Source organism: Cyanistes caeruleus, chromosome 31 (genome assembly GCF_971803275.1).
Source record: "Cyanistes caeruleus chromosome 31, bCyaCae1.hap1.1, whole genome shotgun sequence".
In the NCBI taxonomy this organism is placed as follows: domain Eukaryota; kingdom Metazoa; phylum Chordata; class Aves; order Passeriformes; family Paridae; genus Cyanistes; species Cyanistes caeruleus.
The window spans coordinates 3,868,889-3,893,732 of record NC_141731.1 but is presented as its reverse complement, the minus strand read 5'-3'; the positions used below and the strand labels follow the sequence as shown (position 1 = coordinate 3,893,732).

General features: G+C 53.3%; 2 protein-coding genes across 4 annotated transcripts; one reads left to right on the top strand and one right to left on the bottom strand.

Moving 5' to 3' along the window:
* Positions 1-4,024: 4,024 nt before the first annotated feature.
* On the bottom strand, positions 4,025-11,639 carry LOC147648756 (uncharacterized). Of its 2 annotated transcripts, none has more exons than XM_086866590.1 (2): positions 11,514-11,639; positions 4,025-6,009 (listed from the first exon to the last, which is right to left on the bottom strand). In XM_086866590.1, the coding sequence occupies exon 2, from the start codon at positions 5,980-5,982 to the stop codon at positions 5,257-5,259; it is 726 nt and encodes a 241-aa protein (XP_086722716.1). In that variant the 5' UTR covers positions 5,983-6,009; positions 11,514-11,639; the 3' UTR covers positions 4,025-5,256. The 2 variants fall into 2 exon arrangements, with proteins under 2 accessions (XP_086722716.1, XP_086722717.1); XM_086866591.1 differs by lacking the exon at positions 11,514-11,639 and having other exon boundaries at positions 4,025-5,607; positions 5,692-6,215.
* A 3,598-nt stretch (positions 11,640-15,237) lies between these two features.
* Positions 15,238-22,368, top strand: LOC147648755 (serine/threonine-protein kinase PAK 3-like). 2 transcript variants are annotated; one of them, XM_086866556.1, is made up of 10 exons: positions 15,238-15,483; positions 15,940-15,977; positions 16,381-16,885; positions 17,094-17,531; positions 18,541-18,650; positions 19,416-19,533; positions 19,926-20,025; positions 20,445-20,641; positions 21,545-21,682; positions 22,135-22,368. In XM_086866556.1, exons 4-10 carry the CDS (start codon positions 17,325-17,327, stop codon positions 22,225-22,227), a joined length of 963 nt encoding a protein of 320 aa, XP_086722682.1. In that variant the 5' UTR covers positions 15,238-15,483; positions 15,940-15,977; positions 16,381-16,885; positions 17,094-17,324; the 3' UTR covers positions 22,228-22,368. The 2 variants fall into 2 exon arrangements, with proteins under 2 accessions (XP_086722682.1, XP_086722683.1); XM_086866557.1 differs by lacking the exons at positions 15,238-15,483; positions 15,940-15,977; positions 16,381-16,885; positions 17,094-17,531 and having other exon boundaries at positions 18,439-18,650.
* The last annotated feature ends 2,476 nt before the right edge of the window (positions 22,369-24,844 follow it).

Below are 24,844 nucleotides of genomic sequence, written 5' to 3'. Positions count from 1 at the left end.
TTGTGGGATTTTGAGGAGCCTTGAAGAATTGTGTGGGATTTTTCTTTGTGCGGAAATTTGTGGACATTTTTGTGGGATATTTCTGGAATTTGGTAGGCTTATGAGAAGATTTAGAGAATTTTGTGGATTTTTTTTCTGGAATTTTGTGAGGTGTTTCTGGAATTTGGTGGGAATTTTTTGGAATGTTGTGGTAATTTTCTGGAATTTTGTGGGATTTTGAGGAGACCTGAAGAATTTTGTGGGATTTTTCTTAGGTTTTGTGGAAATTTGTGAAGATTATGTGGGATATTTCTGGAATTTGGTAGGGTTTTGAGAAGATTTAGGGAATTTTGTGGGTTTTTTCTGGAATTCTGTGGAATGTTTCTGGAATTTTGTGGGATTTTGAGGAGACTTGAAGAATTTTGAGGGATTTTTCTTAGATTGCGTGGAAACTAGTGGAGATTTTTGTGGGATATCCCTGGAGTCTTGTAAGCTTATGAGAAGATTTTGGGAATTTCGTGGGGTTTTTTTCTGGAATTTTGTTCAGTGTTTCTGGAATTTTGTGGGATTTTGAGGAGACTTGAAGAATTGTGTGGGATTTTTCTTAGATTGCGTGGAAACTTGTGGAGATTTTGTGGGATATTTCTGGAATTTGGTAGGCTTATGAGAAGATTTTGGGAATTTTGTGGGTTTTTTTCTGGAATTTTTGAGGTGTTTCTGGAATTTGGTGGGATTTTTTTGGAATGTTGTGGAATTGTCTGAAATTTTGTGGGATTCTGAGGAGACTTGAAGAATTGTGTGGGATTTTTCTTAGATTGTGTGGAAATTTGAGGCGATTTTGTGGGATATTTCTGGAATTTGGTGGGCTTATGAGAAGATATTGGGTGTTTTGTGGATTTTTTCTGGAATTTTGTGGGATGTTTCTGGAATTTGGTGGGATTTCTTTGGAATGTTGTGGAATTGTCAGGAATTTTGTGGGATTCTGAGGAGAGTTGAGGAATTTTGAGGGCCTTTTTGTTAGATTGCGTGGAAATTAGTGGAGATTTTGTAGGGTGTTTCTGGAATTTGGTGGGGTTTTCAGAAGTTTAAGGGAATTTTCTGGAATTTTCTTGTAAAGTTGTGGTAATTTTCTTGAATTTTGTGGGATTTTGAGGAGCCTTGAAGAATTGTGTGGGATTTTTCTTAGATTGTGTGGAAATTAGTGGAGATTTTTGTGGTGATTTTCTGGAATTTGGTGGGCTTATGAGAAGATTTAGGAAATTCGTGCGGGTTTTTTTGCAAGTTTGTGGGGTGTTTCTGGAATTTGGTGGGATTTTGAGGAGCCTATAAGAATTGGGTGGGATTTTTCTTTGTGCGGAAATCTGTGGAGATTTTTGTGGGATATTTCTTTAATTTGGTAGGCTTATGAGAAGATTTTGGGACTTTTGTGGATTTTTTTCTGGAATTTTGTGAGGTTTTTCTGGCATTTTGTGGGATTTTGAGGAGTCTTGAAGTGTTTTGAGGGGTTTTTCTTTGATTGTGCGGAAATTTTTGGAGATTATGTGGGATATTTCTGGAATTTGGTAGGGTTTAGAGAAGATTTAGGAAATTTTGTGGGTGTTTTCTGCCATTTTTTGTCATTTTTTCTAGAATTTTGAGGGATGTTTCTGGAATTTTGTGATGTGTTTGTGTAATTTGGGTGATTGTCCTGGTTTAGGGTAAATTTGGGAGAAAACCTCCAGTGGGCTCCCCCCGGGAAGCAAACCCACGTGGCCCCTTTCTCCCACCCCCATCCAGTTCGGGAAGAGATTTCCCTGAGAGGAGTGGAAAAAACCTGTTTATTTCCCAGGCACAGCACTACCCAGCACAAAAATGAACGATATCAAATTACAAAACCTCTCGCCCTTCAGCAGAGATGAGGAACTTCAGAGGGTCTCTTTCCTGGGGGTGTTGGCTCTGTTATCAGTCCCTCTGGCGCTGGAAAATGCCGCTGCCCAGGCTGGGCTCCCGGTAGTCCAGGGGTGCTCCCGGTGCTCCCCCGAGTCCCCAGTCCAGAGCAGCTTCGATTCGTTTCAGAAAAAGGGAAAGAAAACAGTCCAGGAAGACCTCTCTGCCCCGGCTAGCTGGAAAGCCAAGGCGATCTGTGTCTTGTTGTCTGTCTGTGCTGTAGTCAAAACTCCTGATGCGGGGGGAGCAAGTGCAGTCTGATAACAGACTTGGTGCTTCTTTTCCACTCACTTTTACTCTCAGATGGAATTTTAAGAATACAGAACCTGTGTCGGGGTTAGGTGGACGAATGGGGATACAATTTAACATCATAATCAACCCAGGACACACGCCCACTGTGCTTTCCAGCTGCTTTGCTCCAGCTCCCCCCAAATCACCACGAATTCCACTGAACTGAACCAAATCCAAATCCTCGTGGGTCGGGACAAGGGCAGGGAGAGGTCACTCAGGGATCACCATCAGGGCCACAACAGCCCGACATGGGGAAATGAACTGAACTTAGGACTGAGCAAATCAGACCAGGAGAATGAGGATTAAAATCAATCTTGAGAAACACCTCCTCCCGCTCCTGAACTTTTCTGTCCGGGCCGCTGCTCGCGGGGCACAGAGAGGGGCCCGGCCGTGTCCCTCCAAACCTCCCTGGGAATCACCCCAGAGCCCTCAGCCTTCCTTGTGCCCATCCCCGGGGCCCCTTGTCCCTCCCAATGGCTCCCGTGGCTCTCCCAGTCCATCCCAGCCTCTCCCAGTCCATCCCAGTCACTCCCAGTGACCCCGCCTGTCCATCTCGCCCCTCCATGGATCTACCGCCCCTCAGCCAATCAGAGCGCGCATCTCTGATGACTCATCAGTTGCCGGGCAGATCCACAGAGCCGAGAGCCCCGCGCTGGACTCGGCCTCTCAGTGCCGCGCACTTCATTCCCAGTCCCTCCCAGTGCCACCACAGTCCCGCCCAGTGCCACCACAGTCCCGCCCAGTGCCACCACAGTCCCTCCCAGTGCCACCACAGTCCCGCCCAGTGCCACCACAGTCCCGCCCACTTTTTTTTAGCCATTCCCAGTCTATTCCTAGCTCATTCTCACTTCACTCCCAGACCTCTATGCCCTCTTCCAGTGTCCCAGGATCCACTCTCATCTCTTCAGTGCCACCCCAGTCCCTCCCTGTCCATTCCCAGTCCCTCCCAATGCCACACCACTCCACTCTCTCCCAGTGCCCATCCCAGCGTGTCCATCTCGCTGGTGCCCTCCAGCTCCCAGCCCGGCCCCGGCCGCCTGCTCTGCTCCCTGATGGATTTCTCCCCTGCCCACATCCAGCTGAGCTGCTCCCAGGGCCAGCAGCAGCTCTCGGGCCACGTGCTGGCCACTGCCGTGCTCCCCAGCGGGGACTGGAGCCAGCAGCTCCTGCTGCTGCTGGAAACCGCCCCCGGCAATGCGGGCTCAGCTCCAGCTGCCAGGTGGAGCACGGCAGCCTGGAGCACCCCCTGAGCCGGCACTGGGGCACGGCCCGGCCCCCACAGCGCCGGGGGCAGCGGGGGAGGCACTGGGGGGGCCCAGAGGGGGATTGGGGTGTGCTGGGAGGAACTGGGAGGGAGTTAGAGATGGCCTGGTTTAAACTGGGGAAGGGATTGAGGTGCTTAGGATGGCTGGGAAGGGGATTAAAGGATGTGGTGGAGGGTGGGATGTGGTTCTAGGGGTTCTGGTGGACCCTGGGAGGGAGTTTGGCGGTGCTGGGTGTCACTGGGAGGGATTTGAGTGAGCCTGGAGGAGCTGGAAGGAGATTGGGCATTGGAAAGCAGGGATTGGGATGAGGTTGGTTGTGCTGGAAGAGACTGGGAGGAGTCTTGATGAGTCCTGGTGGGGCTGGGAAGGGACTGGGAGAGGGTTTGGGGGTCCAGGGGAAGTGGGGAGAAACTGGGAGGGGGCTGTGGGATCCTGAGAGGAACAGGAGGGGCTCTGCTGGGTCCGGGGGAGGCTGGGAAGAGACTGGCAGTGATTTACCAAAATAGCAATATTGATCCAGTATCAATATCAATCTGTTAATGGACAAAAAACCTCTCCAACAGTTTAAAGTTACAAAGTGGATGTTTAATCACAGCACTGGGCGAGTGCGGGAGTCACCCCTTAATACGCACTGCAAGCTGACAAAAGATTCCAGTGTCTACTTATTTACAAAAATCTTAAATATCCTAAATATGAATACATATTCATAATGCTAACACCCCGCATTCCCCACTTTGGATTAAAATTCACAGTAATGAGTTTAAAAAGTCATTACACCTAAGTGGTTGGCTCCCTGATTTGAAGAACAGGTCGTTTTGGTGAGGAGGGGTCATCAAGAGATGAAGGAAAACGGCTCTTCCCCACTCTCAACTTTCTACCTTTACAGTGGTTGACATTACAAATGACATTTGGTACAACTCCAGTTTCCTCCCTTGTGACTTGGAAATGGGTTTCCAGATGTAAGGTCTGTGATCTTCCTGAACCCGTTTATCAGTTTCTCTTTTCTCATTATAAGCACATCTAAACATACAATGACAAGTAATTTTTTACCTGAGATTCATTATCTCAAATCCTGCTTCTCACTTCATCATTAACTCTTAACTAGTTCCAGCAAGGCCTATCTCTAGCTAAGATCTCCACTTTTTCTAAAATACCTAATTTTTTAAAATTAGTGACTCTGAAGGAGGTTTCAGAGGGTCCTGGGTGGGCTGGGAGGGACTGGGAGGGTGCTTGGAGGGGATTGAAGTGTCTGTGAGAAGTTTTGGGGGTCCTGACCTCTGCAGACCTCCCAGGGATGCCGATAAACGCTGCCCAGAGCAAGATGCTGATGGGGATTGGAGTTTCTGTGTTGGGCTTTGTCTTCCTGGCACTGGGGCTCAGCTTCTGCCTGCGCAGGAAGGTGAAAGGGGGTCCTAGGGGTGGTGTCCTCCCCCCCGCAGGAGCGTGTGTGCTCTCCTCGGGCCCCCCAAGCCCAGTGTCACCCCCTTTTCTCTGCCCACACAGCTCCTGAGGCAAAAGCTTCTCGAGGATTGAAAGTCAACAATTCCCATTGTCATTCTGTATCCCCTTGGATTTTAATTCCCTTGCTTTTATCCAGGTGCCCACAGGGAGCCAGGAAGATGTGGAGCCTCCCAGCCACGTGTCTTCCCAACACGCATCACCAGGACCACGGATCACCAGGGCTCTGCCCAACGGGGGTCACTGGGGATCATCCAACGCCCATCCTCCCATGGGGGATGGAGCTGGAGCAGCGCACGAAGCTCTTCCCGCACTCGGGGCACTCGCAGGGCTTCCCTTAGTGGTGCCTACGTTGGTGTTGGGTCAAGGCTGAGCTCTGTGAGAAGCTCTTCCCACACTGGGGACACTCGTAGGGCCTCTCCCCAGTGTGGATGCGCCGGTGGATGGCGAGGTTGGAGTTGTGCTTGAAGCCCTTCCCGCAGTCGGGGCAGCGGAAGGGCCTCTCGTCTGTGTGAATCCGCTCATGTACGAGGACATCAGAGCTGGTCTGAAACCTCTTCCCACACTGGGGACACTCATAGGGCCTCTCCCCAGTGTGGATGAGCTGGTGTGCCCTCAGGTTGGAGCTCCACCCAAAGCTCTTCCCACATTCCAAGCAGGTGTAGGGCCGTTCCCCTGTGTGGACCACCTGGTGTGTCATCAGGCCAAAGATATTTCTGAAGCTCTTCCCACATTTCCCACACTCATAGGGCCGTTCCCCAGTGTGGATCACCTGGTGATTCCTCAGGCTGGAGCTCTGGCTGAAGCTCTTCCCACATTTCCCACACCCATAGGGCTTTTCACCAGTGTGGATCCTCTGGTGCTGGATGAGGTGGGAGCTGTACCTGAAGCCCTTCCCACATTCCAAGCACTTGTGGGGCTTCTCCCCCAGCTCTGAGCTCTGGCTGGATCTCTGGCCATGTTCCTGGCACTGGGGGGATCTTTTCTCCTCACAGCTCCCTGGACTGGGTTTCCAGCCCCTCCTCATGCAGGATCTCTGGGGCTTTTTCTCCTCCTCTGCCATCTGGACACAGTTTGGGAATGAAAATTCCTGGTTAGGAGAAAAAAGAGAGGAGAGCGCCTTGGGGTGGGGGTTCCTCCATGCCCAAGTTCATCTCAGAAAGACATTGGGCATCTTGTGTCTGTAACAAAGCAAAGCACCAAGATTCAGCCCAAACATCAAAACAATGATGAAAAACTACCCAAACACCAAATTCAGGCAAAACCCCCTCCAGAATACAAAGATTCAGCCTCTGCAAAAAAAAAAAAAAAAGCACCAATATTTAGCCCAAAAAAGTTCAGAAACACCAAGATTCAGCCCCATCAAAATCGTGGATCCCTTCCCCAGTCACCTCCAGGGCAACACTCCTGGGACTGCACATACAGGGAGGGTGGAACGTTGTCCTGCTTTCTCTTCCTTCTCCTCCACCTCCTCCTGTGGCCCTACTCTTCCTCACACTCCTCTTCCTCCTACTATTTCTCCCTCCTCCTGCACCTGCTCCTCCTACGTGAATCCTTCGACCGTTTTGTTCTTCAACCCTGCTTCTCCTTCCCTTCTCCTCCTGCCCCCAGGCCCAGCACCCACTGCCGCCTCCCTCTTCCCCCCCAGTCCCACAGCATCCCACCGCAGGGGCACGGATGCAGCTGGGCCAGCTCGGCCTGGGGCAGCGCTGGGCTCTCGGCCGCTTCCGCCCGCACTCGCTCCCCACTGCAGCCGCTCCCGCCACCACAGCGCGGGGGGGCCCGGCCTTGGCGCTCCCCCCTCCCACCTCCCCAGATTCCCCTCCAGGGGGGCGCCAAGGCCCGGGGAGGGCATAGGTGGGATCCAGGTAGAACCATTGAGGGGAGAAAAGGGAATGCTAGAAGGGCATCCTGGACAAAGGGATGAGGATCCCAAAATATCTCTCAAGGGTCCCTTGGGAGCATGCGGAGGTCGTTTGCACATTCTCCCAGAGGGAATTAAGGACATGGACACCCCGGGGGGGCAAGAAGGGAAGTCCAGAAGGGATTTAGACAACAGGGGATGATGGTGTTGGTGTGCTGGGAAGGGATTGGCTGAAGGGGAGTGTGCAGGAATGTGCTTAAGGAAAGAAGCAGCAGGAGGAATCCATGGGGTAAGAAAAAGGATGATGGAAAAGAGGAGGAAGAAAAAAACACCGAGGATTTAGATGTGTTTCAGAAGGCTCTTATCCTCAGAATTTGCCAGCTTACTAAGATCCTTTGTATCCCAGTTTTCAGGACAGGAAAACAAGGAGATGAGGATTTCAGGGGGTTTCTCTGAGCTGGGAGCGGCAGGAGCGGGCGCAGAGCTGCGGCACCGGGAGCACAGGCTGGGGGCCTGTGGGGAGCTGTGGGACCGGGCCGGGGCTGTGGGGCAGCCGGGGCTCAGCGCCGGGCGCTGCCTGAGCCCAGCACCCCCCGGGCAGGGCCGGCAGTGGCCCCCGGCCCCCAGGAGGCTGCGGGACGCCCCGGCCGCTGCCCGGCCCCGTGGAGCTGCCGGCCCTGCCCGCCGGGGGGGCCGCCTTTGGACACTGCGGCAGGACAGGGACCGGCTCGGGGATACGGGCTGGGGAGGGGAGCCTCAGCACAGCCAGCACGAGGAAGGAACAGCTCACAAATGGCGATTAGACCTGCAAGGATCCACATGATCTTTTAAGCATTTCCTGCTGGGTCCCTGGAGAAAGGAAGGATTTTGCAGAAAGCTCAGCAGCTGCCACAGGATGAGCACCCACAGGCACTGAGGGGGGCTGCAGCAGCGACAGAAGAAGCCCCTGCAGCACTTGCTCACAAAGGCTCAGCAGCTGAATGCAGCAAGGGATGAGCAAAAGGCCAAGCTGAAGGCAAAGGCCATGGCACAGTTCCTACAGCCCCTGAGGGATCAAGCCCAGGGCCCAAGGGGGCCCCAGCACCCAGGGGACACCCTCGGCCACAAGCACCTGGCACAGGCATTGCCCTCCTGGCCAGGGCACAGCCCACCCAAACAGCCCCTGGCAAGGAATCAGCCTTCCAGCTGCAGGGCACAAGGACACTGCAAGCACAGACAGCAGCACCCTCAGCACCAGCAAGTCCAGCCCTTGATGGACACGCATTCTTAGCGGTGGCACAGCTCCCATTCCACCAGGGACCCACCACACTGCAGCCCTTGGGAACATCCAGGGTGGCTCTGGATCCAGAGACCTTTCCTGATGGACACAGGGGCCTCTCCATCCACTCGGAATCTTACACCTAAGTGGAGTAAATTGTTAAGGTATATTTTAATTATTAAGGCACTAAGTGGGAAAGATGAGCAGGTGTGTTGTATTCAGCCACTATTAGCAGATGTGGGGGTTTGGTTTGAAATGCAGGAACTTTTATTTGCTCACAATTGTGATTGTAATTTACTGGGAAGGGATTTGATGGCTAAATTGGGATTGCAAATGAATGTTGCAAAAGGTGATACAGAGGCTGGTTCTGTTGTACCTCTGTGTCAAATGTCTGGCAGAGCCACGGCTGAAGTGAACCCACAAGTGTGGGCAGCCCCAGGGAAATTGGCAAAATTAGATATGGAGCCTCTCCAAATCTCCATGAAGCAACCAGGACAAGAGGTGTCCAAAAGCAATCCCCTGTTCCAAGGGAGGGAAGGAAGGGCTCACAGCCTGTCTGGGAGTCCTGCTCAAGGCACGGCTTGGGGAGCCAGGGATGGCTCCCTAGAATGCTCCTATCCTGCCAAACAAGAAATCCAATGGAATCCACAGAATGCTGCAGGACCCAAGAAGAAGAAATGAGATGATGAAACCGAGGCACCCCACACTCTCAGATCCTTACACCAGCCTCAACCAGGTGCCCTCCTCACACTGCTGCCATTCACAACTTGATGCAAAAGATGCTTTCTGGGGATCTGCCCACTTCCAGAGGATGCAAACACAATTCTGCCTTGGGCTGGCAACAAGAGGTAGAAGGGAAAATGCTCAAGACATGGACGGTCCTTCTGCAGGGATGCACGGAAGCACTGGCCTGATTGGGGCAAGCCTTGCAGGAAATATCAAAGGAATTGACCTCACCTCCAGGGACTGGCTTAATGCAGGATGTGGATGACTTGATCCAGTCAGAAAAACAAGGAGAAGAGGTAAAGGAAGCCTCTGTGAAATGGCTTCATTTTCAGGCTAAAAAGCAGCTTTGAGTAGCTGAAAAAAAAGAAAGGGCAAAAGGTAGAGAAAATGGTTAAATATTTGGGACCTACGTTGATGGAAGTTTTGTCTTTTATTGACCCTGAGAGGGTTCAGGGAATCTCAGAAATAATGTGACCCAGTACTAAAATGGAGCTGGAACAATTCCTACAATTAACAGGGAATTGCAGGAGCTGGATTGAGGATTCTCTTTTCTAGGCAGAACATTGTGTGACTTCTTTAGCCCCAGAGAGTCTCAATGTTATGGTGTAGATATAAGAAAGAGAACAAAACTTAACAAAATGAAAAAAATAAAAGATTGATGCCCCAGCCATGGCTCTTCCAGACTCAGAAATCTGAATTGCAAGGGAATATTAAACAGGCCACCCCTGAGCCTGCACTGAAGGCAACGCAGCAGCAGCCAGGGCTCCCCAGCGGGGGAAGCCCCTGCGCCTGCCCACAGATCCTCTGCTCAAATCCTCGGCCTGGCCACCCTCCTTTGCCATCTCCAGCCACTGCGGGACAATCCTTGCTCTCACTCTTGCAGCTTCAGGCCTTTCTGTGCCTGCCCTCGCCACAGCTGCTGGGGAAGGCACCGGGACAATTCCACTCTGCCTCTCAATTCCACTCACACTCTGCCCTGCCTGGGATTAGCTGCTGGCAAAATAGACCAACTTGAAAATGATTTAAAATCTTATTTCTCTAAAGGGACTTGGTTTGCCTTTGCCTTGGGGAAAGGAATTTTAATGTTTCTTTTCTACCACTCAGCAGAGATGAAATTAACATCTCAACAGACTGGGAATAGCCCAAAAGATTCCCAGCAAGATAACGACCATCAACAAAACATCAACACCCAGCAGCAAACATCAACCAACACCTACCCCAGACACTGCCCCAGGCACAGCTGGAGACACCTGGTCTGGAAAAGGCTGAGCAGGAAATCCAGGAGTGCCCACCTAATTCCCATCACAGGCACAGAAATCCAGGTGCAACAGGAAACCAAATCCTAACAACTCCACACCTTCAAACCAATGAACATTAAACCAAGGGATTTCTATGGGGTCAGACTGTATAAATTTAGAAAAATCTAGTCAAACTCGTGTGTCATGGAATGATTTTCTCTGCACACCCAGCCTAAGTGTGCATGAAATTATTCCTGTTGCACATCCTGGCCAGAATCAAGTAATGCCTTATTTCTCTAAAGACACTGTTGAATAGTTTTTGCTTTTCTCAGTTTCAGTGAAAGGATTACACCGTTAGAGTAATTTTTTCTAATAATTTTACTTCTCTATTGTCGGTTCTGTTTGGGCCAGTGGTGTGAGAATCAGTTTTTAGTCCCAGGAGAATAAAAAGAAAACACCTGATTACTTTCGCAGTTTTGTTTTATATTTGAACGTGACACTTAGTGATGACAAAATGATGGCATGAGTTTTTCGATGTTCACCTTTAAGCTGCACTTTGAAAACTAGAAGAGCTTTAAAGTTGGTGCTTTAACACATAAACAATTATTAGAATATTGTTTAACGAAAAATAAATAGCAGATCTGTGGGGGGCCACGTGTGAATCACGGGATGTCTGCCCTGGAAGAGAAGCTTTGTTCCAGGCAGCCAGGAGAGGAGCTTTAGAAATGCAAATTAACACTGATGGCCCAAAGCCTGCACAATGGCCCAGGGGCTTCCTGCCTGCAGGAGGAATTGGGCTGATTCCAGGAAGGAAAAAACAGAGGCAATGAGTGAATCTGCTTGGAGATAGGGCCAGGGACTTGTACATTAGGAAGCAATGGGAGAAACCATCAGTTTCAGAAAATGTTACTAATTGACAAGGACTGCTGCTCAGACCAAGTTCCGCTACATTCCTGAACTTCCAGAAGAACAAACATTTGACAGAGCCAGGAATATCGGGTGTTATACAAAAAGGACATGCAGCAGGCGGATCGGGAAGGCTGAACCTTCCAAGCTCCTCCGCCAGTGTTGGGCAAAGGGACAGGGACATGCGGCCGGGAAAATCAGGACAAAAACGAGGCCGCGTCCTCCAACACCTGGAGAGAGCGCACGGCAAATGCCCCATGGCCTCTCCCTTTGGGCAGCAATAAAGTCACTTGCACACCGCTCCTCTGGCTCCTTGGGCCACACAGACCTCTGGCGCCGGGAATTTTCCCGCCCGGCCCCGGGCCCAGCGCAGCCACCTCCGGCCTCCCAACACGAAGCGGGACGAGCCAGCGCTGCTCCGCCACCGCCTCCTGCCGAGGCCCCAGCGGCAAGGAGACCGCGGGCAGCCGCTCCCGCAGCGCCCTCAGCCCAGGGCCAACACGGGCCGGCCACGGCACAAGCCACCCGCCACAGCCCCCTGCCGCCCCCTCCCGGGCCCGCAGCGAGCCCCGAGCCCCCGCAGAACCGAGCGCGGCTCCCACCTGCGATGGCCGGGGCCGCCTCCGAGCTCCGCCGCCGCCTCACCGGGCTCCGGCCGCTGCTGCCGCCGCTGCCGGGCCCGCACAGACGCTCCGGCAATGGCGGCTCTCCTGCCCCACGGCCGCCCTGGGAGCGCCAGCGGGGCCGGGCTTGTCCCCTCTCTGCCCAATCAGCGCGCGGCAGAGCCACGAGTGACGGCAGCAGCAGCCAATCGCAGCCAGCGGCGGGCTCTGTACACGGCACAGCCCCGCCCCGCGCTCTCAGGGCCCGCCCCGGGCTGCGTGAGGGGAAAGGCGGGGACGAGGAACAGCCCTGGAACGGGCCCGGCCCGAGCCGCCATTGAGCTCCCAACACAAACAAAGTTCTCCGCAGCTCCCGGCTCACCTTGCCCAGCCCTGGCTGCTGGGTGCCTCCGGCTCAGCGGGAAACTCTGGAGCCTCATGCACGTCTAATTAGGAGCATCAGTGCATCGCTTTGATTTCCCCCAAAAAAGGGGACCCGCCCTCCAAACCCCTTCAGCTGAGTGGAGGAGAGATTTCTTGCAGAAAACTCCCAAGAATACCAAAACCAAAGCGAAGTGAGCCAGGACCCCCCAGCAGCGCCTCTCTGCCGTCCCAGCTGAAGCCCTCGCTGGCTGCTCCAGGCTGGAGCGGCACACTGGGAGCACTGGGAAGGGGCCCCGGCTCGGGGCGCAGCCCCCGGGGCAGCCCCACGGCCCCCACGGCAGCTCCAAGGCTCCGCCAGCCGGGATGGAACGTGGGACAGGGAGCAGGGGAAGGGACGGGGATACCGGAGCTGAGGGAAGACGAGGGTCACCGGGGGCACTTCACAAGCATTTAATGCAAAAGATAAAATCATAAGGGAGACAAAAGCAACAGCACCTGTAGCACCATAGCACAGGGCCACACAAGGACATGTCCCACTGCAGTGGGGTGATGCTGGCCCGAGTCCAGGCACCCACCACAGCTGCTCTCCCACTGCCCTCCACAGCCACACAGGGAGAGAAAATTTAACCAAGGGTTCATGAGTTAAGGACCCGAGACTGTTTCCTCATCAAACACAGTCATGGGCAAAACAGCAGATATAAATTGAATTTATTGCAAATAAGTTCAGAGCAGGAGAATAAGAAGACGCTTAAAAGCACCTTCCTTCCACCCCTCCCTCCTTCCAGCTCTGCATCCTAACCTGGCAGTGCAGGGATACAGGGAATGGAGGCATGGTCAGTTCATCTCCTGGGGCTTTTCCTGCTGCTCAGGGACAGGAGTCATTCCCCTGCTGCACTCTGGGATCTCTCCCACCAGAGAGGTCTCCAGGAACTTCTCCAACCTGAGTCTATTCCATGGAAGCAGCCCCCTCACAGTGCTGAAGCGTGGGTCACTCTGCCACGGGGTCAGACCTTCCATGACAGGGGGCTCCAGCAGGGGCCCCTCAGTCCACAGGTGTCCCCTGGGGTCACAGCCTCATCTCAGGCATTCCACTGCTCGGGCATGGGCTTCTCCAGGGGCTGTGGGGGGATCTCTGCATTCTGGTGAATCTCCAGGGGCAGTCAATCTGCAATTCCCATTGTTGCTCTGTGTTCTGATGGATGTTCCTGCCCCTGTGTTCATCCAGGTGCCCACAGGGAGTCCGGAAGATCTGTTTGGTCAAGGTTGAGCTCTGTGAGAAGCTCTTCCCACACTGGGGACACTCATAGGGCCTCTCCCCAGTGTGGATGTGCCGGTGCCTGATGAGGGTGCAGTTTTGTGAAGCCCTTCCCACAGTCAGGGCAGCGGAAGGGCCTCTCCTCTGTGTGAATCCACTGATGTTTGATGAGACTTGAGCTCCTTGGAAATCTCTTCCCACACTCAGGATGCACTGGTGTGCCCCGAGGTTGGAGCTCCAGCTGAAGCCCTCTCCACACTCCCCACACGTGTAGGGCTTTTCCCCTGTGTGGATCAGATTGGACATCTCAATGAAGCTCTTACCACATTCCCCACACTCACTGGGGCATTCTCCTGTGTGGATGTTCTGGTGCCAGATCAGGTGGGAGCTGCGACTGAAGCTCTTCCCACATTCCAAGCACTTTCCAGGCTTATCCCCTGTGTGGATCCTACGGTGGTTAATCAGGACAGAGATCTTCCTGAACCTCTTCCCACACTCCCCACACTCCTAGGGGCTCTCCCCAGTGTGAATCACCTGGTGCCAGATCAGATGGGAGCTGTTCTTGAAGCCCTTCCCACACTCCCCACACTCCCAGAGCCATTTCCCAGGGTGGATCCTTTGGTGTTTCCTCCACTTGAAGCTCCAGCTGAAGCTCTTCCCACATTCCAAGCATTTGTGGGGCTTCTCCCTGCCATGAGCTCTCTCCCCCAGCTCTGAGCTCCGGCAGGATCTCCAGATGCCTTCCTGGCACAGGGGCGATCTTTCCTCCTTGCAGCTCCCTGGGCTGGGTTTGCAGCCCCTCCTCATGCAGGATCTCTGGGGATTTTCCTCCTCTTCCTCCATCTGGCCATGGCTTGGGAATGACAAATCCTGATTTGGGGGTAAACAAAGTGGGAGTGCCTTGAAGTAGAGGCTCCTCCTGCCTAAGTCCATGTCTCGAGCTCAGCAGGAGTCTTGTGTCCATGATAATCTCCAAAATATCAAGATTCAGCCTCAAAAAAAGTCTCCCAGGATTTCCCCATCTCTTGTCTTTCCTATTTGGGATTCCAGAGGTTTCCCTTCCCTGGGATGATGGGGGTCCAAGGGCTCCAGGGGTTCCCCCTTCTCTGGGGTCCTCCTTAGCGATGATCCAGAGGCTTTTGGGGGTCCATGGGGTCCCTTCTCCCCTGATCTCTGCTTTGAGATCCCAGGAATCCCAGGAGTGTCTCCTCTCAGGCTCCCACCTCTCCAAGCTGCCAGGGTCCCCCAGCTCCGGGATCGCCCCTCTCTGCTCTCCCCATTCTGGGGGTCCCAGGGGTTCCTCTCCTCTGCTCTCCCAGGGGTCCCCAGGACCAATGTCCTCCCCAGCCAATACTGGGCAATGGCCACGTGGACCCCAAAGATCTCCCAAGGGGCTCAGCTTTGGGGTCCTGCAAGATCCAAACCTACACACACAGAGGATAAAAACCTCCCAGGGACACCAGACAATATTTGGGGCTCAATTCCACAATCTGCAAGTTCCAAACACACTCCAATAAGAAGACCCTCTCAGGGACCCCCTGACAGATTTGGGACCAGCTCCCCCTCCCTGCTCACCTGCAGGATGAGGTGGGGGCGATGGGCCCGTGGCCGGGGGTGCTGCGGACACAGGGGGCACTGGAACCTCCAGCTTCTCCTTCTATTCCTGTTCCTGCTCCTCCTTTTCCTTTCTCCCTCCTCCTGCTCCTCCTCCTTCCTAATCCCACCTCCTCCCCAGTTCCTGCTTTCTGTATATTTACAGTGAAGAACCTTGCTTGTTTTTAGAACTAGAACAAAGATTCCAGATGGAACAAGCCTTGCTGGTTTTATTCAGCAGTATCAGTGACTACAGGTCGTGTTTGCTTTGGTTTGGTGCTGTCCTCGTTCCTCCTCAGTGCTCAGACTGGGCTATGGGGTGTCCTTGTTTGCTGCATTTTCAGAGTTCCTCTTGGATCCTTTGGGCAATAGGCTGTGCCCTGGGAGGATTCTTTGTGCTCCTTTGTGACACAGGAGAAGCTTCCAGGCGGTTTTTGCGTGAGCGGCTGCTGTGGTGTCACAGGAGCGTTGCCACGTCCCCGTGGTGTTCCCGTTGCTGTGGGACACGGAGGCCTCAGTGTCCAGAGCGGCTCTGGGCGCCTGCTCTTTGCCAGAGGATCCTCCTGCCCGAGGCATTCTCAGCAGCCAGCCCAGCCCCTGACGGGTGTCCTTCTGTGCTTGCAGGGGTACAGTCTGCAGACGTGTGCAGCGCAGCCAAAATGATGCAGCAAGTGGTTGCTGCAGTTGGCACTCTGTTCTCTGTGGCTTATTCGGGGTATTTTTTAACCCACTTGGCACGTAAGTTGAGGTTTTCCCTCGGTGCAGCCTCTGTGGCTTTGGGCTTGCTGTGTGCTTTCTGTTCTTCCACTGGAACGGAGTTGACTCTGTAACCAAATTGCCCTGAGGACACGGTTGGTTTGGGAGAGCTCCTGCCAGCAGCTGCAGCTGAAAAAGGGGGTGTCTGCAGCCAGCGGGGCGTGCACAGCATTTGCAATGAGGCCTGGGGGGGTTCTGTTCCCTCAAGCGGGGAGTCTGTGGCAGCGGAGCCTGGAACTCCCTCCGTTTGCTGCTCCAGCCAAGAGCTGACACAGCCCAGTATTTTGTGCTGCTCTCTTGCTTGCTGTGTGAAGGGCCTGTGGCTCCTGGAGGGATGCTGTGAAAGCAAAATGCTCTCTCGGGCTTGCCTTGCTCATTTCCCACCACAGGCAGTTTTTTCCTAACAACATCTGGTTCACGTTCCCTCTCCCGTTGCAGGGCACCTCACGCGTGGATCCCCAGCAGCTCCTCCTTCGGTGAGTGGCAAAGGAAGCTTTGGTGTTCAGAATTGTGCAGCAAGTTGTGAGCTCGGCGTGTGGCAGCCGAGTGCCAGCCTGGGAGGCTGAAGGGAAGTTCCTGTCAGTGTCTTTGCAGCAGCAGCAGCAGCAAAGAGATCCCTGGCAGTTTTCTCTGTTTCTGCTGAAGAGCTTTTGAAGAGCTGCAGGACTGGTTTTGCAGGCAGAAGATTGCTTGCTGGCTTTAGCCATGGTGGAATATGGAATTCCCAACAATAAGTGGCAATGTCGGCTTTAGCCCATTGTTAGTTTGAACAGCTCTGAACCCTATTTCTGCTTAGTGCAGCTGGATGTGTAGCTGAGGATAAAGAAGGTGATAACTGAGATAGAACTTCCCGTCCCTCACGCTCCCGTCTGTCCACAGGGCACCAAAGCAGCATCAGCACCTCCTCTGGCTCCCTCTGCTTGCCAAGAGGAGGCCAAAGAGGAGGAAGAGAGCAGTGAACTTCCCGCTGTTCTGGGAGACGAGGGCGAACACCCCGCGGTTTGGGAAAACAACGGCAAGGCTCCCGCGGTGTGGGACAAGGACAGTGGACATCTCCCGGTGGGGGATGAGGACGGTGGATGTCCCCTGGTGTGGGATGAGCATGGCCAAGCTCCCATGGCGTGTGACGAGGATGACAGCAATCTCCCGGTGTGGGATGAGGACAGAGAACATCCTGTGGCTTGGGAAGAGGAGGGTGAACCAGCAGCATTTTGGGAAGAGGATGAGGAACCTGCACTGATTTGGGAAGAGGATGAGGAACCTCCCTCTGCTCCTGAAGAGGACACCGAAGCTCCCTGTGCTGCAGGATCCTGGGCTGAACATTCTGACAGCAGCACAGCCCTGCAGCCAGAGGGGAGCGGGGAGTGGAGCCTGATGCAGCTGAGTACGTCTGCTCTGTTCCTGTGTGCCAGAGCAGGGTGCTGTGTGTGTGTCTCAGCATCAGCTGCACCCAGGGTTGCTCTGCAGCTGAATGGCACAGGGTCATTTATTGTCCTTCCCTAGCTGAGAGCAAGGGGCTCCCGGCCCCAGGGAGTGGGGCTGCATTCTGGCTCTCATCTGAGAGGGAGCATCTTCCACCTGGTTTCTTTCAGGGAACACGGTGAGCGTGGGGGAGCCTGCTGAGAAATACCTGGAACTGGAGCAGATTGGCCAAGGATAAGGGCAAGGCAGTTACTTCTGCACAAGCAGGGCCCAGGTATTTTGCTGGTGCAGGATGCAGTGAGAAGTCAGGAGAGCTCCAAACCCCTTCAGACACTGGGGTACGATGCTGCTGCCTCTCAGTGCTGATCAGAATTGATAACTGTGGTCAGAAGGCACCTTGCATGGCAGAGGGCTGGTGGCTGCTGTGCTGTTGTTTGAAGGGTGGATGCACTCGGGTGTTTTGTGAATGCTGCAGGCAGCAGAGATCTCCTGTCTGGGCTGGCTTTCACTGCCAGGGCCTGAAGCGCTGCTTCTTTCTTCTCTGCTGTTTTGTCTCCAGGGCTTTTGGAACCGTTTCCAAAGGACTCGACAGGGCCACGGGAGGAGAGGTCAGTGTCAACACGCCCAGCACGTCTGGCAGCTCTCGAGGGCTTTCCCCTCTGCTGGGAGCTGTGGCTGGAGCTGTGGGGCCCAGCAGAGCTTTCCTGCACAGGCTGCTCCTCTGAAGGCAGAGCAGGGTCAGCCTGCAGAGCACAGCTGGGACAGACTTGGTCCTTCTCAAGTGCCCAAAGGAAGGCAAGGAGGGCAGCGGTGTCTGTCAGAGCAGGACACACTGGCCTGGTCTTCATGTCTAAAAGTGTGAATGCATCAGCTGCTGGAGACTGAGGCCCAATTTACCTTCATCCCAGCCTCGGACAGGAACACTATTTAACAGTTTTATCATCCTGAGTTTCATCAGGATACCTCAAGGCCTAATTAAGGAGAGATCCTGCTTGGGCTCAGTTTGGGGTTTTAGTCCTACTGAAGTTGTCCCCACAGAGCCAGGGAGAGAAATGAGAAGATGGATGTGCAGAGCAAAGCTCTCTCTTAAACCTCCAGCTGTGTTTGGGTGTGGTGTCAATGGCAGCTGGGACAGGGATTATCTGAGCAATGGATGTGCACGTTTGCTTTGTTGTGCTATCCCAAACAGGGCAGGGACATTTGAAATCCTGGCCAAATGCCATAGAATTGCTAAAGGGTTCCCAGCTGTTTTGCTCTGTGTGCACAGAAACAGAATTACCTCCTGCTTGCAAAATGTGTTGGAATAATAATCCTAAGAGTGCTGAGGCCACTTGAGAAGACTGTAGGTGCAGAGAATGTTGTTAGAGCTTGGAGGCTGACAGCTGAGGGAGCATTTCTGCAGAGCTTACAGAGCCAAATGTCTCTGGCCATGAGTCCTGTAACAGCCCCAGCGAGCAGAGCAATGGGCTGTGGGAATGGCACTTGCTGAGCTCTGGTGTCCCATCCCAAGGCAGTTTGGCACAGCCCGGCTCGCTCGCTCCAAAAAGACTCGCTCCGTGTTTGCTGTGGCCTCCTGCCACAGACTGCTCCAGTTAAAGGTCTGCAATGTCCCTTCAGGTGGCCATCAAGAAAATGAGTCTCAGAGGGCACAACAGGGAACGAGCTGTGAATGAGGTCGTGGTCCTGAAGGACAAGAAGAACCCCAACATTGTCAACTCTCTGGACAGGTGAGTGCTTCAGGTCTTTTCCCATGCACGGGCCCTGCGTTCATCTTTCCTGGCATCCCCAGTCTGTAGCCTGTTCTGAAAATGCCTGACCCGGCCATATCTTCCCAGAACAACAGCCTGGCACTTCACTCCTTCCATGTGCTTTTGTTGCTTTGCTTTGCCTTTTTCTTCAAGTTGACCCCATTTGCTGTGTTTTACAGCAAGTGCTGATAAACCCTGGTAGAAATTATTTTCCTTGGCTTCTTCTTCCCAGCCCTTTCCCATTGCTGCAGGTGCCAGGAAAACCAGGTTCTTGTTTCCAGAAATGCCTCATTTTCCCATTTTTCAATGGCCTTGCCTATTTCTGAAGGGACTTTGTGCAAGGTTTTCCAAGCATTTGACTGCTTTTGCCCCAAGTGCTGCACGGCCTCCTCCCCTGGATAACTCTGGAAGTTGTGTTGCCTTGTTCCGGAGGGAATGGTGGAACTGATGAGTTCAGATGCTGAAGCAGCTGGGGGCAAGTGTTGTGGTTCCACATTGAGCTGGGCTGTTGCTAAAGTGCATTTTTCACCTGCTTGCCATCTAAGGCCTCTCCTTTCTCCCGGGTGCCTCCTTCTCCTTTAGCCTGGGCAGATTCCAAGGCCTGTGCAGCCTGGCAGGAATGTCTCTCCATCTGATTCTGTCCTCATTGACAAGTGACCTGGGAACAAAACTCCACTCTGGGCTTTTCCCTGGGGGAATTGAGCAATGCACATTCATCTCTGTGCCATTGTTCTCCTCTTCCAGCTTCCTTGTTGATGGAGATCTCTGGCTGGTGATGGAATACATGGATGGAGGAACTTTGCAGGACGTTGTCAGACAGACACGCATGGCTGAAGGAGAGATGGCAGCTGTCAGTCAGGAGGTGAGGGATCCTGCTTGTGCTTCCCATGGCTGGGACACCATGGTCCTTCCAAAGAGGCTGTGAGAGCAGAGTGGCTCCATGCTCAGGCCTTTGTTTCTGTGTTGTTTTTATGAGCTGGAGAGGAAAGAGCCTCTGAAGTGAATGGCCTGCAAATATCACTGCATTTCTACTCTGTTCTTGTCTTCTTTCCTGCTGTTGTGGTACTCTTTGTCTTTTTTGGATCTGATTTGCTGCTCTCAGCTTCGCCTTGAACCTTTTGCCTGGAGTTTGTCTGCCCTGCACTCCTGGGCTGTCACAGCAAAGTTGCTGCTGGCAGAATTCTAAACTGTCCTTTCTTGTGTGGTATATTCCGGCCTCTGATTTTTTCCCTCGTGTTTCTTGTTGTCTCTCAGTGTCTGCAGGGCCTGGATTTCCTCCATTCCAACCGGGTGATCCACCGAGATCTGAAGAGCTCCAACATCCTTCTGGGAATGGACGGCTCTGTCAAGCTGGGTGGGTGTTCCTGGCCAGGCACGGCGCTCCTGGGGTGCGGCTGTGGGGCTGCTTCCCAGTGAGGGCCAGAGCCCCACAAGTGCTGCTGGTGGCACTGCCCGGCCCCTGCTGCCAGCTGAGAGCGGCTGCCCCGTGCAGAGAGCTCAGGAGAGGAGCAGGCTGTCAGGAGTGCCTTTGCTCTGGGAATGGCCCTCCCAGAGGGGCAGGAGTTGCAATCTAAAGCTTCAAAGGAAATCAGTAAAAGCCAAGCATGAAAGCTGAGGGCTTCTTTAAGGGTCCAGTTCCATCTTTCCTTGGCTACAGCCCTGAGGACATTTCCAGCTGGATTCAGCACTGCATTCCCAGACTGAGAGTGGGGAATCTTTGTGCTTGGTTTCCTCATTGCAGCTGCCTTTGACAGTGCTTGTTTCTGTCCTCAGCTGATTTTGGCCTCTGTGCTCAGCTCAGCCCTGAGCAGGACCAGTGCAGCTCCATGGTGGGCACTGCTCACTGGATGGCCCCAGAAGTTGTGACCAGTTCTCCTTACGGCCCCAAGGTGGACATCTGGTCCTTTGGCATTGTGACCATCGAGATGGTGGAAGGAGAACCTCCTTACTTCCAGCAAACGGGGGCCATGGTAAGAGGCAAATTCTCCAGGCTTTGCAGAGGCCTGTGAGCACAGGGTGACCCTGCACTGGGAGGAGCAGCTGGAGGTTTCTGCACATCGCAAAGGGAATTCCCACAGCACCTGAGCCTGAACACAGACAAATATTCTGCAGTCTCCAGCAACAATTTGCTTTGGCATTTAAGTTGTTGCAGCTCTTGTGAGGATCACCCAAATACATGAAGCAAGTGCATCAGCTCTAATGTTGTCTTGTAGAAAACCCCAAACCAACCCCAACACCCACACCCAAACCCAACAAGATTTCTGGAGGAGTTTCTAAAAGAGGTTTTGTGAGATGAACTCCCCCTGGCTCTTCTCACTGGGAAACTTGTCTAAAACATGAAGATGATTGTTTAACATCCCCACACTCTAACATATTTCTTTCCTTCCTTTTACTTTCTCTGTGTCACCAGGCCTGAGCTTTCAGCCACACAAACCTGCTGTTCCTTGCCTGGCAGTTTCTGGCATGGGGCAACAGGAATGCTTTTACTTGAGGGTCAGTGGCACTGCAGAGATGCATTTGATGTAAGAATCCCTTAAAATAACACAGGCAGACCACACTAACTCTTGAAAATGGCCTGTAAAGCTGGCGTCTGTATTTGGAGAAGCAAAATGGGCTATTTCTGATGGAGGTTCCTGCTGACAAAGTCAGCCAATGCAGTCGGCTCTGAAGGCAAGATCATTTGGATGTTGCAATGGCTGTGGCTGCACCAGGGTTTGGGTTTTTTGGCTGGCCCAGAAGAATGAGCTGTGAGCAGCAGCATCTGTGCCAGGGAGGAAAGTGCCCGGGGAGCTGGGGCAGAGAAAGCGGGCTGGATGTGAGCACGTGTGGGTGTGGAGGAAGCTGTCAGAGCGCTGTGTTTGCTTTTCCTGCAGGCCCGCGCTCTGATCCGGCAGAACGGGAGCCCGCAGCTGCAGGAGCCCAGGCGCCTGTCGGCTCTGCTGCGGGACTTCCTCGAGTGCAGCCTGGAGCCGGACGAGGAGCGGCGCTTCTCTGCCCAGGAGCTGCTGCAGGTGAATGCCAAGCGGCTGCGGGGGAAACGGCAGCGCCAGGGAGGGCTTTTCTTGTGGGGCCCCCCTCCCATCATCTCCAGTCCCGCTGCTTTTCACACGCAAAGCCAGCAGAATCCTCGCCTGCTTTGGCTTGGCAGGCTCCTGTCGAGCTCATCTGGAGCTGGTGCCCCGCCACGAGCGGGGACATCTTCAAGCACATCAGGTGGCTCAGAGCCCTGCCTGACCTGAGCCTGGATGTTTCCAGGGAGGAGCCACCTCCCACATCTCTGGGCTCCCTCTCTCAGTGTTTCCCCACTCTCCTGCTAGAGCAATTCTTCTTTACATCTAATCTGAGCCTGCTTCCCTCTCTTGACTTTCAAACCATTCCCCTTTGTCCCGTTGCAACAGAGCCTGTGAGGAACTTGAGTCTGGAAAGTAACAGTTCATTTCTTTCTTTTTTATCCCTTGGGCAGCACCCATTTTTGTCATCAGCCAAGCCTCTCTCCAGCCTGACCCCTCTGATCACTGCAGCAAAGCAACTGAGGGAGCAGCGCAGGAGGAGATGAAGCCCTTGACGAGAGCTTTTCGTTGTAGTAGTTAGGACAAGTAGTTAGTTATGTTAGTTAACACTGTTAGTTAGTTAGAGTAGGTTAGGACAGCCTGTTTGTTATGGCAGTTATTTGAATAAAATCTCTGTTAAACCTCAATCCCTTGAGGTGTCCTGTCCTTCTCCCGCTGTGACTCAGCTGCCCGGAGCACTGCGAGGGGAGAGCGGGCCCAGCCTCGCCCAGAGCTGAGCCCCAGCAGAGCCTGGCAGAGCCCAGAGCAGCCTCGGCATCTGCAGAGTCAGCCTGGAAGGAGGCGCTTGGAGCCTTCTGGGCTGCAGCCGGCTCTTGCTTACAAACTGTGTGCGCTGGAAAATGCCTCTGGTTCTGCGGGAGGGCAGAAGGGGCCCGGGGAAGGCCCAAGTGCTCCATGCAAGGGAAAAACTTGCCCTGTGTTTGTGAGAAATAACTATGTTGTTGTTGCCCTTTGCTATTATGTGCTGGCTTTTGCAAATTATTATAATCACAACGATTTTGATATAGCACAGTTTGTAATCACTTTTAACTGCTTTTGATATAGTAGTGTTATAAATGACTTTCAAATTTCCAAACAATCAAATTTAATTAATTGATAACATAGCTTAATAAATTGGATACAAAATAATAAAAGAATAGAATTTAGTAAAAAAGAGATACAATTTAGTAGATATATTCAGATACATATTTATATATATATATATATATATATATATATATATATATATGTGAATATAATTGGCCAGTGGTTACAAATGCTTAAGGCATAAGCAAAACCGACTGGGGTGTGGGGGGTTCTTCTCACCTCACCTCACGTACGAAACAAAGCACTTCAAGCTAAACTTATATACTGTATGCTTATACATATTCATTAATGTTTCCCATAAGTTTCCTCCTTTTTCTGATTTTACTGACCGTTTATTTTCTAAACTACATCCTGTACCTTAATTTTGACGTGTAACATCTGCAAAGGGGTACATCTGCTTTGTAACACTAATTCTTGATCGTTTCTAATGATAACTTTAGTAACAGTTGCAATTTAAGTAGCACGAATCAATTCCATTTATTACACTGGGAATGGGGAACCCCTGCACTTCCATTTCCGGGCAAACCCCCCTTCCTGGGCACAGGGACCCCCTTGAACTTTCATTTCGGGGCACTGGGAACCCTGGAACTCCCTTACCCACCCCCAAAAACCCCTGCACCCCCTTATCTGGAACCTGGAATCCCCTGAACACCCATTCTCGGGAATGGAAACCTCCCAGAACCCCCATTTCTGGGCACCAGAACCCCCATGAACCTCCATTTTCAGGCACCGGGACCCCTTGAACCCCAGAACAGAGGAAGGGATCCCCCTGAACTCCCATTCCGCTGCAGCAGGACCCCCGTGCACCCCTGTATCCAGGACTGGAACCCTCCCAAACCCCCCATCCTCACACCCTGGGACCCCCCTGCAGCCAAGCCAGGCTGTTACCCCCCTGTTTTGTTGGTATAACCCAAAGTTATCTCCTCCCCTGCCCTGCCTATCATTGTATCCCAACCCCTTTTTCCAGCACCTTCCCTATCAATCTTGTCCACCCTGCCCCTTGTTCCCAAATGTCCCCTGTCAATCCTGCCTTATGCCAACCCCCTGCTTGGACGTCCCCTTTGGAAATCCCCTAATCCACAGCACCCCATTGGTCCATGTGTCCTATTCCCCTCCCCAGGATATCCCTCACTGGTTGAAATTGTATCCACCCCTGGGCCCTCCCCATATATAAATTGCTGTACGCTTGTGTTCTGTGTCTTTTGTCCCTGGACCCTTGGGAGACTAAACCTTTCTCTGAACCCCAATATAAAAGACCTTCCCCCCATTCTTGCCTCCACACTGTGTCTGACAGCTGTTAAGTGCTCTAAGCCACATCTCGGGTCATCCTGCTCCTGAGGTGTGTTCCACTCCTGGCGTGGAGCTGAGGAAGAGCTGACCGGCCTTGGCACCATTTCACACCCAGCTGATCCCAGTGTGTCCCCACTCTCTCCCAGGGCCCTCCAGCGTGTCCATCTCGCTGGTGCCCTTGAGCTGGAGCCAGCAGCTCCTGGTGCTGCTGGAAACCGCCCCCGGCAATGCGGGCTCAGCTCCAGCTGCCAGGTGGAGCACGGCAGCCTGGAGCACCCCCTGAGCCAGCACTGGGGCACAGCCCGGCCCCCACAGCGTCGGGGACAGAAGGGGAGGCACTGGGGGGGCCCAGAGGGGGATTAGGGTGTGCTGGGAGGAACTGGGAGGGAGTTTGAGATGGCCTGGTTTAAACTGGGGAAGGGATTGAGGTGCTTAGGATGGCTGGGAAGGGGTTTGAAGGATGTTGGGGAGGGTGGGATGGGTTTCTGGGGGTCCTGGTGGACACTGGGAGGGAGTTTGGGGGTGCTGGGTGTCACTGGGAGGGATTTGAGTGAGCCTGGAGGGACTGGAAGGAGATTGGGCATTGGAAAACAGGGATTAGGATGAGGTTGGTTGTGCTGGGAAGAGACTGGAAGGAGTCTTGATGAGTCCTGGTGGGGCTGGGAAGGGACTGGGAGAGGGTCTGGGGGTCCAGGGGCAGTGGGGGGAAATTGGGAGGGGGCTGTG